Source organism: Syngnathus leptorhynchus, chromosome 15 (assembly GCF_054491065.1).
Source record: "Syngnathus leptorhynchus isolate UIUO chromosome 15, UIUO_Slep, whole genome shotgun sequence".
Taxonomy (NCBI): domain Eukaryota; kingdom Metazoa; phylum Chordata; class Actinopteri; order Syngnathiformes; family Syngnathidae; genus Syngnathus; species Syngnathus leptorhynchus.
In genome coordinates, this window is record NC_141209.1 from 409398 (window position 1) to 425155 (window position 15758).

General features: G+C 48.6%; 1 protein-coding gene across 1 annotated transcript; it reads right to left on the reverse strand.

Annotated features, from left to right (window-relative positions):
- Positions 1-945: 945 nt before the first annotated feature.
- lingo2b (leucine rich repeat and Ig domain containing 2b) lies at positions 946-2956 on the reverse strand. Its single transcript, XM_085932108.1, has one exon. It carries the CDS (start codon positions 2954-2956, stop codon positions 1121-1123), a length of 1836 nt encoding a protein of 611 aa, XP_085788234.1. The 3' UTR covers positions 946-1120.
- Between the last annotated feature and the right edge of the window lie 12802 nt (positions 2957-15758).

Sequence of the window (15758 nt, forward strand, 5' to 3'; positions counted from 1 at the left end):
TCCTATTTATTTTCCTTTGAAAATATACCCATAAATGTATCATATGAAAACAATTATACAACTCACACCAAAATGACACAAATAAACACCAGCCGCATCCATCCCCGTAATGCAAAGGAGTTGCCCTTGCTACTTTTCCAGCCAATATTGCCCACATCAAACATTGGAAAGATCTCCCGACAAAGAAACGCAACATTACGAGAAAGAATCCACTACAAGTTTGAAATCCACACCTATGAAATAAGCGGAGCCTCCCTCCATAAAGAAGTCAAGAGGTGCCATCGAAGAAATAGGAGGGGAAATTGAAGCCCTAACTCGCCGAGGCTGACGGACACAAGCCAGTAAATCTTTGCCGTTGAGTCTTTTCTATCATATCAAGAGATTTTTTGTTTGTTTGTTTGCTTGTTTTCTTCTAGCAGCAAAAACTGCCTGTCAAACAGCTTTTCGGTGCCATCGCTGGGAGTGTGACCAGTGTTCTTCCCAAGGAGACGCCTCAACATCCTGAGTTAAGTGGCTTCCCCAAAAGTTGGATTCATTGCATGAGGGCAACAACCATTTTGATATGGATGCAGCATTTGTTCATTTTAAGAATCACTTCCCCATACAAAACATATCTACAGTCCCCTCACACCATCTTTTGAATATTTCTTTGAGATAAGAAAGGCAATGCGTGCACATGCACAAAGAAAGACACAAATGCAACATGCGTGCGTACGTACCTACGTACGTACGTACGTAGGTACGTACGTACGTAGGTACAGCCAGGCACGCGCAGCACATGGGATTACAACTTTCACACTGCAGCTAAGATGGGTATTAAACAAGTTAGTCCTGACGTATTGCAGCAATGCTGGCTGCTCAGAATCCCCCGCCCCCCCCCCCGCCCCCCTTCACTTTGATGTCACGGATAGTCGACAACATCATGACTCATCACATCACCACTGATACACATGCCAAGTGCAACACTCCATATTGATATGTGGATTATAGTATTATATTCAATGTAATGCGAGGACGTTGGTCATATCAACACGTTGACGGTTTCACTTTGAAATTCACACAATCACCGTCATCCACAGCCACTATAACGACGGACCGTTCTTCCGACAAGTTGTCACGTTCAAATCATTTTCATATTGACGCGTCGGGGGCCGCTGCTTTCCGCCGCTTCGGCCGAGGCCCCGTTGCTTTTGCGAGGGACGTACTCGATATCAAAGTTGCTCTTATGACGTCCTTTGCCTCGACTCCAGGCAAACAGAAGCAGGAAGCAGAAAACCACCACGCCGAGAAAGGAAAGGCAGCCCATGGCCGTGGAGATAATGATAGTCTTGAGGTCTATGGGGAGCGTCATGTTATACAACACGGTGCCGTTCCCCCAGGTGCCGCCGCCGCCGCCGCTGGAGTTTGTCATATAATTGGAGCTCCTGTTGCTATTGTGAAAGCCGTCCCTAACGCCCAGACTCTTGACGGCCAACGAGGCCGACAAGCTGGCGTTGCCGGCGGGGTTGCTGGCGATGCAGCGGTACACGCCGCTGTCGTGCAGCTCGGCCGCCTTGATCTCCAGGGTGCCGTCGGCTCCCACTTCCACCCTGCCGCTGCTCTTGGCCGTCACGTAGCGTCTGTGAGGGGTAATCCAGACCACCGAAGGCCTGGGCGCTCCCTCGGCCGCGCAGCTCAAGCGGGCCGGCTGACCCTCGTCGGCCATCAGCAACTGCGTGGCGTTGGCTCCGATCCGAGGCTCGGTGCAGGTCATGTAGCGAGAGACCAGCGGCTCCTTGAGCTCGCGCAGAGTTTTTCCCGACAGGTACTCGGGGGCGCTGCACTGGGGCTGGAGCTCCAGAATGCGGAGGGAGGGCGGCTTGCGGCTGTTCAGCAACCAAAGCAGTCTGCAGTCGCACACCAAGGGGTTGCCGCCCAGACAAAGCCTCTGGAGGCTGTCTGGCGAGGCAAAAACTCCCCTCTCCAGAGAGTCCAGGCGGTTTTGCGACACGTCCAGGAGTTGCAAGGACACCAGGCCGACAAAGGCGTCCGGTTCGATGGAAAGGAGCCGAGCCCCCTGCAGACGAAGCTCCGTCAGGTGCGGGAAGTGCCCCAGCTCGCCTCGATGGATATGCTCCAGTCGGGAGAAAGACAAGTTGAGGTGAGTGAGGTAGGGCAGGTGGCGCAACGCCGCGCCGGGGAAGGCAGACACGTTGGTGTTGGTCAGGAACAACTGGGTGAGGTTGAGGCCGTGCAGCGACAGAGGGGGGAGGCTCTCCAACCAGGGCCAATAGTCCAGCTCCAGTCGGCACAGACGCGAGAGCCTCTTGAAAGAGAACGGCTTGAGCGAACCGATGCTCAAATGGCGCATTCGCAGTTCCACCAGGTTGTGGAGATGCGCCAGCGCCTCGGTCGGCACCGCGCTGAGATTGGAGCGTTCCAGGGTCAGACTCTGCAGTCCGCTCAATCCCACCAAGGCCCGCTGGGAGATGAAAACCAGTTCGTTGTCGCCCACCTGGAGGGACGCCAACTTGCGCAGATCTTGGAAGGCGTGGTCCAGCAGAACCACAAGTCTGTTGTGGTTGAGGTCAAGGCGAGTGAGGTTGCCCAGGCCCGAGAGCACGCCGGCGGGAACCAGCTGGATGGCGTTGCTGCGCAAGTTGAGCGAGCGCAGAGCCAGCTGAGAGCGAAAGGATCCGATTTCCAGCACGCTGATCAGGTTGTCGCTGAGATCCAGGTCTTCCAGGAGATGGAAGGAAGAGAAGTTGTCCGGGGTGATGACGCGTAACTTGTTTTTGCTGAGGTCCAGGACTCGCGTTTCGATGGGGACGCCTTCGGGGACGGCGGCGAGACGCTTGCGGTGGCAGCTCACCGACTTGCTCTGGGCAGAGCACTCGCATCGGGCGGGGCAACTCAGGGCCAGTCCGGCCAGGAGAAGCAGCACGGCCCCACCCGCGAGGATGTGGGAGCGCCGCATGACTGGTTTACCCACGTTGACCGCTGGCGCCGCACAGCGTCCTAAACACCATCACCATCGGGCCCTGGAAGACACAAAGGAAATTGCTGGAGAGAACGGAATCCGAGTTCGAGAAATATAACAAGGTTCATCGCAGCAAAAGCTTGGGGGGTAAGCAGAGTGGCGGCAAATGAGGAGCATGACACTGCCATTGATGCCTGCGCGCGCATTTGACTTTTGCAAATTCACAATTGTTCAAATGGATCGGGGCGCAGACAATCAACAAATATTTGCTTCCATAATCTTCTAGCACGTCATTGCAAGGGGAGGGACAAAAAAAGTGCCCCCTATCCAAGTAGTACTTGCTTGATGATCAACAGAAAATATCCAACCAATGGGCAAACATACATGCAAATATTTACTCGCATCAATGTATTTGAAATGCTTTATTTTGCAGAACAAGACCTCATTCCTATAGCGACAATAATGGCCTCATTACCAAAAGTATCCACATTCTGCTCATGGCTATCTTTGCCAATGAAGTGATGAGTGATGAGCTGGAAATATTGTAATGCACTGACGAGGGGAGGAAAAAAAAACAGAAAAAGTGCCTTCAAAGAGTTGTGTCAACGTGGAATCCTGGCAAGGTAAGCAGATGAAAATCACCCAGGCAGACACAAAGCATACTTTCATACGGATGCCAGTGACCATCAAGAGTGGCCGTCTAGACCCCACCAGCCAGTCCAGCGCTCAGCTTCTTCTTTTGTGCCCCCCCACCACCTTTCCTTTTCACACTCCGGGCACGGCACAGACATCAGCTCGCTCAACAGTCTCCACGGGGCGGGCTATTGATCGATCGCAGCACAAGACGCGTCAGATAGATGCCAGGAATGCAGCTCGTAACAAAGAGCAGGCCGGCCGTCGCCAGGGCAACCGCAAGCCGTGACTCTGGTCTGCCTATCAAATGAATGAAACCCAGGACAAATAGACTAAGAGGAGTGTTGTTTTATTCATTTTTCTTCAGTCCTGGGATTGACAGAACATACAAATGGAATCCGGCGTCATTCATTCGTGTTGCCTTCGTTGAAGGTGTTTCCGAGCTGTCACGCCGACTGCCTCGCTATTTGTCCACCTGTCTTCCCGCCCATCCGTCCATCCGTCCGTCCGTCTGTCCATCCATCCATCCATCCATCCATCCGTCCGACCATCCGTCCGACCGACCGTCCGTCCGTCCGTCCGTCCGACCATCCATCCATCCATCCATCCATCCATCCATCCATCCATCCATCCATCCATCAACCCATCCATCCATCCATCCATCCATCCGCTTTGCACTCGGGCGACTATCTCTGTCAGTCTACCTTATTATCCATGGGCGAGCCTGCTCCCGTCACCGTGTATTTATCAGTCTGCCTTTAGCCGTCAGCCAATGTTCCTCCCAGGCCCGGCCGGCCGGCCGGCGTCGGCTTGAATAATTACAGGCCGATTGTCCGGTGCTGCAGTGAGCAACCGCTCGGGTGATTTGTGGGCATCACCAATAGCTCTGCTCCGTCAAACGGCCAAACAAACAACAAATATATCGAAATACAGGATCAGAATGAATAATGCATTCTAGTTACGTCCATTTCCTACTCATTTCTACGCTTACATTTTCCAGATCATCACTGCTGTTATTTTGCACAACTCAAGCGAGCAGCACAAGAAGGAGGAAAAATTGACGAGGGGCTGGGCTGGTGAGGACGTGTCTATTTCATTGATCCTCTTCTTCTTTTATGTACATTTCAAGTGAGTCAACTGTGGCATTTGCAAAGTGGAAGGCAAACCCCGGGCTTTACAATTGTATGGGCTTCAGTGTTTTGGTGATTTGCTTCTGAATTGGATTGGAGTCAGAGTGAAAGTGCTCGCTTGGAGTGTGACAGTCAAAAGGAGCCGTAGGGTGAAGCACGAGTGGCTCGGAGTGAGTTGAAACAAACGCCAGTCCGATGGTGCGGAAAAAAGCAGAATAGCATGAAGCCAAGGGGACACGCAAGCGTACGAGATGATTCTGTGATGATTTGATTTCTTAAAAGTTGCGTTCAAGCCCTCCTTGTTCGTGACATTAGCGCCCCACGATTTTGTCTTGAGAACTTGACTGGAGCAAGCCAATTCATTTTTAATGACTACGCTCAGATCCAATATTAATCTCACAAGCGGCTGTATAAATGAATCATGACTTTTAGCGTGTGATCTGCAAGTTTGATTGTCCACAGAGGAGGGCCTGGCTGGGCTCAAACCCAGACCATTATCAAGCGTGAAGCAGGACTGTTAACCGCTAGCGTGATTGGTTCTTTGTAGAGGATGCTTTGATAAGGTGCGGAAAGAGCATTTGTTAAGAACGCCCGCCGTCGTCAAATGTTTGATATGATCATTTGATGACTCTACGCCCCTAAAGTTTCTATCTTGGCCATTATTGTGCTATAGGTGCCTCATCTCAGCTATAAATCCTCACAGGCCTGCTAACACGAAGCTTTGAATTCATTTGGATGCTTGCAATTATTTTTCACGTCAACATTGAAATGGCTCGTTCCTCCCGTCGTATACATGACACGGTGCTGTTGGTTCTCCTTCAGATGTTCAGCTGCTTTTCTCTTCTCCATATATAACAGCAGCAGCATGAATAATGGAATTATTGCACATGAGCGAGTTTGCATGCGGGCGATTATGACTGCAGTGTGAGCAATGCAAAACAGTGCCTCGTTAGATCAGTGACCTGAGATGGATGATATGGTGCCAAAACATTCATTTATTGTTGTCATGTACACTAAGATTACATTTCGAATTCCGATTTGATGGACGGGCAGCTGATGATTTGATATTGAATTCCCTTCTCTGTGTTGAAAGTAGGTACCTTGTAGAAAATGCCAAATTGACTGCGTATGAAACGCAACAATAAAAATTCAAATTGTGGCCTTTGTGACAACGTGCAAAGTGTCAGTGGAGTTTTCAGGATACTATTGGGATTAATTAGGCAATGTGCATACCAATTAAACATCTCCTTTCTGCACCAGTGGCCTTGCCTTCTCGGAAGGCTGCTTGCCTGATGCCTGCCTGGCTGCCTTGCCGCCTGGCCGCCTGGCTGCCTGGCCGGCTGGCCGCCTGCCTGCCTGCCTGCCCGCCTGCCTGCCCGCCCGCCCGCTCGCCCGCCCGCCCGCCCGCCTGCCTTGTTGAGCCATCAACAGCGGAGCCATGTGGCTTGTTGTATGTGGAATGTGCCTGGGGCATACACGGAATATGGAATGATCCCGCAGTCTCTAAATTTAGACTTCATCATTGCTTGCGCAGAAGAAACCGCTCCAGCCAAAGAATCTATGCTGTGAGCGTGAATAATATGAGCATTATGTTTCTGTACCAGCGGGATGTTGTGACATCACATGGATGGCACAAAGCAACGCTCCGAAAGAAATCCAATTGACCGATTTAAGGCCAATCTTGAAGCTTCTTGTTACCCCGCACCCCCAGCCTCTCTTGTATTGAAAAAGCAGCCGTACCCTGTCAAAAGGCATCCTGCACTCCTTAATGGCCATGTCATGTTCAATCAAGACGCATCCGAGAAAAAAAAAATGGTTTCCCACAAAATGAAACGGCTGTGTGTTAAGCTTCCCTCTGTGCTGGAAACTCAACGACAAGACTTGCCATCCAAGTTGATTTGTAAGTGCCAATCCATCTATAAAGTATGATTTCCTCTTTCCGAATTGGCTGTTTTTTTTTCGACATTTCAACCAAAACATATCGGCAATCAGTACTCTCCACTATTTGTGGCTCATCTCAGCAGCAGATTCATCCAAGGGCATTGTGTCAATCAAAAGATTGCTTGAAAAAAATAAAATAAAAAAGAACCACGACAGATTTTGCAAAATGTGTCGAATGGCGTTTTGTTTCCCTGCTCAAATTGAGGAAAGGGTTGCAATCTTTTCTGTTTCTCTCATTGATAATTCTAAATCAGAGTGTTACTTGAAGGACACGCTCCATATTAGGTTCCTGTCTCGTTTTACTCTCAGAAGGTACATCTCATCCATTTTTCATGGCACACGTTCACCGCAAGCAGCCGTCCATAGGAACAAAATTGGATGGCATTCAGATGCGCATGTTCCCATTGTTCCCACAGTAGCATTTCAAATAACCAGTAGACAGCATTTTACAGCACTTGATTGAAATGGATGTGATTAGATGGAGCAAGCCAAGCCAACGATTTGCACGTTTGCCACAAAAGTCAAGGGACCATCCTGGTCCTGACCATCTTGGAATTCAAGTCTGTCCTGCATTTGAACATTCAACATTGAGATGATTTTGAAATGCGCTTCACGAGATGGGATTTTTTTCCCATCAGGAGATGTAAAATCCATTGAAAATGTGTACAGCTTTAGGACCAACCAATTACAAAGCAGTTCCATGTCTAGGATTATTATCAAGGTTTGCCGGTAACCTACAAAAGGAATCCATCACGCGCCGGGTTGCTCTCCGAGCGGCCGCTTGACAGCATTGATTTTTGATCATCTTTTTCAACGTGACATCATCCGCCCCTGGAGATCTGCTTGCACTTCCTGACAAATGTGCTTCGACCTCTTGCACAGGCACCGGCAAATCACTTTCATCCATCCCCAGTTAAAACAGGTGGTTTGCGCCGTTGAGGGCGTGGACACAGTCAACAGAAGCGCCTCCAGTCTCTCCCTTCAAAATTCATTTGCAATTGCGCATTTATGGTCCAAGCTGATTGTGCAGAGCCTCCACCTCCTCAATCACGTGCCGCTAGCTTGGGCAACATGTGGACGCCGTTGCCGCCGTTTGCTATGGTCTACTTTTGTCCGTCCATACAGCGCCACTTCCGAGAGGGAAAATAGAATCCCAGCTGTCGCGGCGGGGGCTCGTGCGTGCTTTGCAGCTCGCAGACGCTTTTTGAGATACGGGGCCGTAAAGTGCGGCCACCCCTAGCCCTGTTCCTAGTCTCCATGGGAACCGAATCCATACTCGCCATTGGCCCGCTGGTATGTAGGGCGGGATGAAAGCGGCGTGAGACAGGACAAAACGGGCTAATACTTGTGTTCCTATGGTTACCGCAGACCTACGTCACGGAGCTCACCTTATGTAATTGCTTCTACGATAAGCAAGCGACTTTGGACCATTATTTCCAACGTCTCTTTGTTGCTCCTTGAGGAAAAGAAGAGGGGAACGGTTGCCATAGTAACCAAAGCCACCGTTCTCACCCTTCTAAACACAAATGGTCTCAATTGTGTTGTCCTTCATTGAGGTTGAATTATTCATGATAATAGTGACATGTTTGAATGTATCATCAATGTAGAAAGTCCAGGAGCGTCACAAATGACACCAGTCACACGATTTGAGGTCCTCGTCTCGGATTGTCTCACAAAGTCAATTTGTTAATGAGTGAAAACGATGGACTCGGGATGTTTCCGCATGAAAGCTTTCCGATTCGAAAACTTTCGGCACTCTCAGATGACTGGCTTTCACTCAAGTGGCTGACTTCTTACGTCATCTTATCAAGCTCCGCTTTTTGAACCTTTTCTCAGTAAAGTGAAGGCCAGATGTCTCGGACAGTTTGTTGTTTATTCTAGCCCGGAGTACTGTGCTGTGCTGTGCTGTGCTGTGCTGTCCTGATATTATCTAGGCGGGAGCGAGCATTGTATCGGGACATTTAGGCATTGCGCGCACATAAACAACAAAAGACATTTGTTCCTTTGTTCGAGGTTCCAAAGGCTCTTTGTGCAAAATAAATGAAATCAAAGCAACAGGCGATGCTAATAGAAAGTGCAATAGCAACCTGAAGCCGTCTCATTAGGCTCAATGTTTTGGTGTCCATAATGAATACTTCCGTTTTTGGGGGCTAAATGCAAAAATAACACAAGCGGCTCATACAGTTGTTGTTGCTTATGTCAATGAGTCATTGCCATCAGCACGTATAGTAAATCTTCAAAAAGGAGTTGCTGGCTGCAAACCCTGGTGCTTGGTTTGGGTATGTTTGACAACCCCCAACGCCAGGCACCCGTTTCCCCCGACACACACCGTGATAAGGAAGGAGAATAGTAATCACCGTAATAATGATTACGATGCAGTGATTCACGGGGTTTGTTGCCCGCTGTCTGTGGCTAGATCCAATTCAGCACATTTGTTGTACCTGATCTGCGTCACCCGCTTTAAAGTGTAGCTAGGTTCCTTTCTGCCACCAAATGGTCAGGCGCTCCGGGGGCCGTGGAATAGAAATTGCCGGAACGCGCTCTGCCAAAGTCCTAAAGATGAAGTGAGATCGCTTTGACGCTGAGCAGATGAAACTTCACCGCCAGGATTGGTTGGGATTCAACATTGCCCACACTGTGGCTAGCAGAAATGTCGAGCATCAGCCCAGTTGGGCCAAAAAAGGATACAAACGAACGCATTCATCCTTAACAAGCAGATGTGTTGCCCGTCGTGCGTGCCTGCCTGCAGTGCCTGCAGTGCCTGCCTGCGTGTTGGCACCAGCTGAGAGGCCGGCCGCAAGAGGAAACACAAAGGCCGGCCAGATTGCTGCTTTTAATAGGATTCTGTTCCTTCCAGCGCTTCCAGTGCATTAAGAATGCAGCCGAGGGAGGGCCTGGCCATAGAATCAACACGTGTGTGTGTGTGTGTGTGTGTGTGTGTGTGTGTAGCAGGTGTTTGGACGGGCTTTGTTTCCACTCACACGCCACTTCCTCCAATTTCCAAAGGCAATCAGGAGCAGGATGATTTGCGATCCTCAATCTGTTATTGACACTCTCTTCATGTCGGTGTATTTCTTCCTATGCCTTGCCTTGACACGTTTGGCAGCCCGAAACAGATGGCCTGAGAACTAACTATGAGGAAGACCTGACCACCACACCATCCATCCTGCCACTAAAGAGAATCTCTTCAACAAAGCTTCAGGCAGCATTGCCAGGATGGGTTGGGATGGGATGGGATCATTTTAGGGGGGTGAGCTTCATCAAAGTATCCCAATTCTGCATATTTTTCCGATTTCCAGATGGCAATGCCTGAAGGGAGCTATTTAGCGCAGTTTGGAGAGGAAGCTTGCCAGCATAGCGGCGTTGCAGGTTTTTTTTTTCCCTTCCTCTTCCCTTTTCGACCGATTACCGCTACTGTATTATGTTTGTCGATGCCATGTTTCTTTTACAATTGTTCAAAGCACAAGCTGAAGTGAAGATTCCCCCCTCCGATCCTGGCTTGTAGTCAATTTGCACATCTAGTGGAAATTGGTGTGTGACCCTTTTAATTGCACCGGTCTCAATAATCCCCCGCTGACTCGGCATTCTCTGAGCTAACGTTGAAATCATATTTTGCTGTGGCAGAAGGCCCAACACAGTCATGTTGAATAAGACATAGATAGGAACGCCGCTGCAATCCTACTGCAGTATCATGCAAAGATTTCCAAGAAATGTATTTTAAATGAGAGGGGCATTGTTTTGTTTATTCCTCCCATTATTGAGCTGTGAAATTCCCACGCACCACACCACTGATGAATTTGAATCAAGCAGCGAAGATGGGGAAACCTTGAGTTTGTTGCAATGCAAAAGGGCCCTCCGCTCAAACTACGATAACAACTAAACATCGCCTGGCCGGCCCGTGTCAACAAACAAAAGGTCTCCTAAGCCACGACTTGAACAACCGGGACAAAATGTCAAGTCAATGGATCCGTCGCCAGCCAGCTCGGATTGCTCGCATTTATGGACACGCCTGCCTGGGCACAACCAGCTGAAGACGCAAATGGCCGTCAAGGACAAGGGGCGGCTGATGAGTCAAAGCAAGAACGCTTTGAATGCGACATCCCGCCCAAAATCAAATCGCACTACCAACACAATCATGACGCTTTCTTATGATTCCATGAGTTGCTTTTAGTCTGCATATGCAATTTTGAGACAAAGCAGCGACGTCGAACGCTTACATTTCAAACTTCAAACCGTGTTCAATAAACCAGAAGAGTCCAGTCCAAGCTTTGTCTGACCCCGGATCCTCCCTCCCTCCCTCCCTCCCTCCTTCAGTCTGGCTGCCAAGTCATGAATGAAGAAAATCAATGTGCGTGCGCTATTATGTAAATCAATCTCACGCTCACAATCTGGCACCATTCTGGCTGGCTTCCAGTCATATTGTCAGAGATGATTTGGACACAAGCAATGTCGGATTTCCCAAATTCCAAGTCGACACAACTGTTCACTGAAATAATAGTGAAGCTGCTGATGATAATAATGATGATGCTGATGAAGAATGATACTGCATCATTCTTATCATTATTAGTACCAATAATAACGAATGAAATGAGGCTTAGGGAGGGGCCATCCCGGTTTTGGGTTCCGTTTTGAGACTTCCTTTCAAATCTCCCGTGGCAATTGTGAAAGCCTTTTCCCCTGCACTTCATGACATCTTTCCAACACTGCCGGTCGGCCGGCAGCCGGTCAGCAGCCAGCCAGCCGGCCAGCAGCCAGCCAGCCAGCCAGCTCTCTTGGCTTGGCTCCACGTAGGCTGTCCGAGTACTGTGGGCAAATTATGATGGGATTTTTTTCTTTGGCTGGATATGCTGCTCTCGGAATGGAGCCTTCATCAAGAAGCACTTGGGGATCGGTGAAGTGCAGTCCAGCTCTTGTCATGTGATCAACATTCACAAGGATTTCCATCACAGGTGGCCCACTTTATGGTCTCACATTGACAGCGTTGGGCCAAAACTTTTACCGCCAGGGCAGCAAGCACAAGCGCAATCCACATCTTCATCATTCAATTAGGCATGGCAACCTCCACACATCGCAAAACTGGGGACGAGACGCGACACAGAATTCTTGACACGATTGTTTTTGCCAATACCCAAATAGCATGATGGATTCAAATGAGACTTTGCTTTGGCCTTGCAGCTATTTGATCCCATTGATCCCCAAACAAAAGAAACCTGTGGGGACTTTTGGTGCTCCCTTTATGTTTGGTTGGCGTGTTTCCTCTTTTTGCATGGCACTCCCACGTTGTCTATTGATTTCAGCAAGTGTCAGGGGCGAAGACAATTACCGGCAGCTCACGCGTACGTTCCCTCCCTATTCTTATCGCCGTACGTGTCGAATTCTTGTTTGTTCACCTGCTTACTACAAGGATTTCCTCAATAGGAATGGGTGGGCCATTCAATAAATGGCGTTGCAGCGGGATCAATTCGTATTATGAATCCTGTGATTGATTGCCGATCATTCCAGTGCGCATTAAATACGGCGTACAAAAATGAGGAGTACAGCCAACCAAATGGGACTTTGCCCATCCCAACACAATCAAGTTACATTTTCCAGTCTCAGAAGAGAGAAAATGTTCTCCTCTCCAAAAAAAATAGTATGACGGAGAAAGAAATGTGATCACACTTGTTGCTTCTGACAACCTTGCGAATGTAAATGGGGATTTTTTTTTTTTGAGGGGGATATTTTTATTGAATGTTGTATTTTTTGAAGCATTTATAATCACATGTACAGTATGTAATGTACATAATGACTGTAGGTCCAGTGAATTTCTGGCACAATTATTGGAAAATGATGAAACAATGAATAATAGGAGCAACACTTTTGCCGTGAACCGTGCTATCGATTTCCTTTTCTTTTCAATCTGTGAAAGGAACAAGTAGCAAGACAACAACAGCAGCTGTTTTTGGCATGACTGCTAGCTCATTCATTCAATCCTAAAGTCTTTGTTGCATCGAATTGATGCAAATGACGCCAAGAATCGATTTAAGAGCAACTCAAGGGGGCCTTTCTGTTGGAAGCGCCTGCCTCTCGTGACACAAAAATATAACCACAGCGAACACTACAGGTTGCGTGCAAGGAAGGAAGGAAGGAAGGAAGGGAGGGAGGAAGGATGAGGATATTAGCCAGGCAAGCACAGCGGGGAGGGAGAGGAGCAGAGAAACAAACAATAGGATGAGGCAAACGCTCCTACCTGCCCTTCTTCCTTTCTTCCTTCCTTCCTTCCTTCCTTCCCTCCCTCCCTCCGTCATCTCCTTCCCATCCCCCTTAACAAGGGGGAGTTTTCTCTTCTGCGTCCATCTCTCTGTCTCTCTCCCGTCTAGTTTCGCAGCATCTCCGGGGAGCAAACACACCCCTGTCAGGTTGCCATGGAAACGCCTCACACAAGCTCTCACGGATGCACTCCCTCGCTCTGTCTTGCAGCGGTAATGCCTGGCTGGCTGGCTGGCTGGCTGGCTGGCTGGCTGGCTGGCTGGCTGGCTGCATCCTCGCTCTGCTCCATTAGCATCCCTCTGCTTTGGTGGTCAAAGCCCTGATGTAGCACAAAGTCCCTGCTTGCACCTACTTGGATTTTGTCGCCCATTTCATTTTTCCCCATCTCTCGGGCTTCATTTGCACACAATGAGCTCACCTCACCGTCCCTCAGCTGGGACATTTATAATTCATTCCTATTTCTCCTACTTAAAGTCAGCATTGAGGTATGTTTTTTTTTGGTGCACTCAGTAAAAGCAGAGACAGCGCTACTCTGCTGCAAGGCCACTTTGACTCACAGCACCGTGGCAGGCAACTTCATAGGCGTGCGTCACCTTGTGGACTTTGGGCAATTCATTCGCCGAAACCATCACGGACGGGAGACTCCCCTCGCTTCCACCACATTGACATCTTCTTCTCCTCTTTTCACACTACTTGATTGCCACCATTGAAGGCACCGCATTGGTCTTCCAAACTGAGAGCTACAGCATATATTATCTTCTGTCGTCAGCAGGAGGGCTACTTACTTCTATTCATTCATTGGTTCTATTCAAAATGACTGAGCATCGCTGATGAAACACAACGCCGATAGCTTTTAACACTACAGTGAGTCAGTCATATTGGACGGGATTATCCGAACAAATTCTCAAAAGAATTCCAAAGAGAGTCTGTCACGAGTCTTACCTAGTTACCTGCTGCTGCTGCTGCTGCTGCTGGTCTGCATGGCAAAATCCCCCTTTACGTCGCAGATTGGAAGTCACGCACACACCTTCCAACTGAGTGACACACACTTGCACAATGTGAGAATGCAATCCTCTCTCTGCGTGGGACTTCCGTGGACAAGCTATCTTCACAAAATCATTGATTGATTGATTGACTGATTTTTTTGATCTTATCTGGCCTTCTCCTCAGGTGCCCGGCAGTTCATCCCTCCCGAAGGCTGCTCCACATTTCGCCAGACATACACGCACTGCTTAATGACCGTGGCATAAGAGAGAGTCACAGGGAGCGAGAGAGAGAGAGAGAAATGGAGAGAGAGAGAGAGAGAGAGTGAGCAAAAGACAGTTATCAAGCCAGCAGCAAGAGAAAGACTGATGTGTTTCTCCCTTCAGAGTAAAAGACTCAATTCAAATGAAACCCCATTGATCAAATGTAAATGAGTTTACATCAGGCTCATACTGGCCAATCTGGAGAAGTTGGAAAATTCCTGCTGCTGGTTTACCTACCGGCTGCCAAGGGCCGCTAGTCCAGCCCGCGGCTTTGAAATCAGCAACAACAACAAAAAAAGTTGCTGTGGAATTGCCTTCTAACTACTAGATTTTCCACGCTGTTTGTAGTGTACTATATATATATGAGGAGAAATGCCGCACGCAGTTTGTCTGTGCAAGCCACACGCGCCCGCCACCTTTGCAGCGGCAACAAGCCGAGCGGTGCGGAAATCAATCACAATTCAAGAGGTCTCGTGGAATGCAGCCGGGGGAAGTCGTTATTGCGTCGTCAAGGCAAAAATGATGAGATGTTGTCTTCTTTAATGAGGTCAGACACAAATGACTGCCCGCCTGCTATCTTGCGCCTCCAAATTGGCCGTGCGCCACTATTAACACGCTTCCTGCCAGACGTCTGTGAAAATCACCCAATCATTTTGATGTTTCGCAATTACGTATCTTGGCCATTAGCATAGCTTCTCCGTCTTGTAATTACACTTTGTCATCCTTTTGTGAGGGAGGATATGTTGTCAATTTCACATGCAACCCAAAGAGGTCGGCGAAAGGTCATGCAAATGTTTTTTTGTTTTTTTTTGCATCACTCAAGATTGGTCGTTCACTTGTAAATGGCATGTGTCCAAATTCACGAGACCGCGTCCTTCCAAAGCCACGTGACATCGCTTCGGGCGGGATTGGACTGCAGAAGCGTTCCAAATTCCCAGACTGGGCCCTTTGAACCCTTGAAATGTGGTTTCTTTGGACCGCCCGCATACATTTAGGCAGGTTTTATGTGAATTTGGACACAAGGTGCAGGCAGGCGAGTCACGCCGGAAGCAACATTATGCCACTGAAAAGGCGGACTTTGGACGATATTTGGATACGGCATTACCGGGCGAGTTCAAGATGAAAAAAAAACCAAAAAACAAATACATATAAATGAACCAAAAGTCAATGATTTTTTTTCAAGTGCAGTAATTAAGCCAAATTGTATCATGTCATATTTTTGATCGTCATAAGCCCGTTTTATCTTTTTCAGTTGAACTTCATACACAGCAAAATAGTTCAGAATCACATCGTGTTTTTGGTTGTTTGCCATCACTGTGAGTGGATGCGCAAGTGTTTGGAGAATTAGTACTAAGTAGACGGAGCTGGCTGGCTCGTTCTCTCTCTCTCTCTCTCTCTCTCTCTCTCTCTCTCTCTCTCTCTCTCTCTCTCTCTCTCTCTCTCTCTCTCTCTCTCACCATGCATGCATTAGTTGTCCAGAGTGCAAAGGTTATTTTGCCTTTCCCACTAGTAGCGTCCATCGCCTTGGTGCATGTGCGGACATTTGAATGAGGAAGTGTGTGACGTGTGCGCGTCAACTGGGAATGGACCCAATGGTGA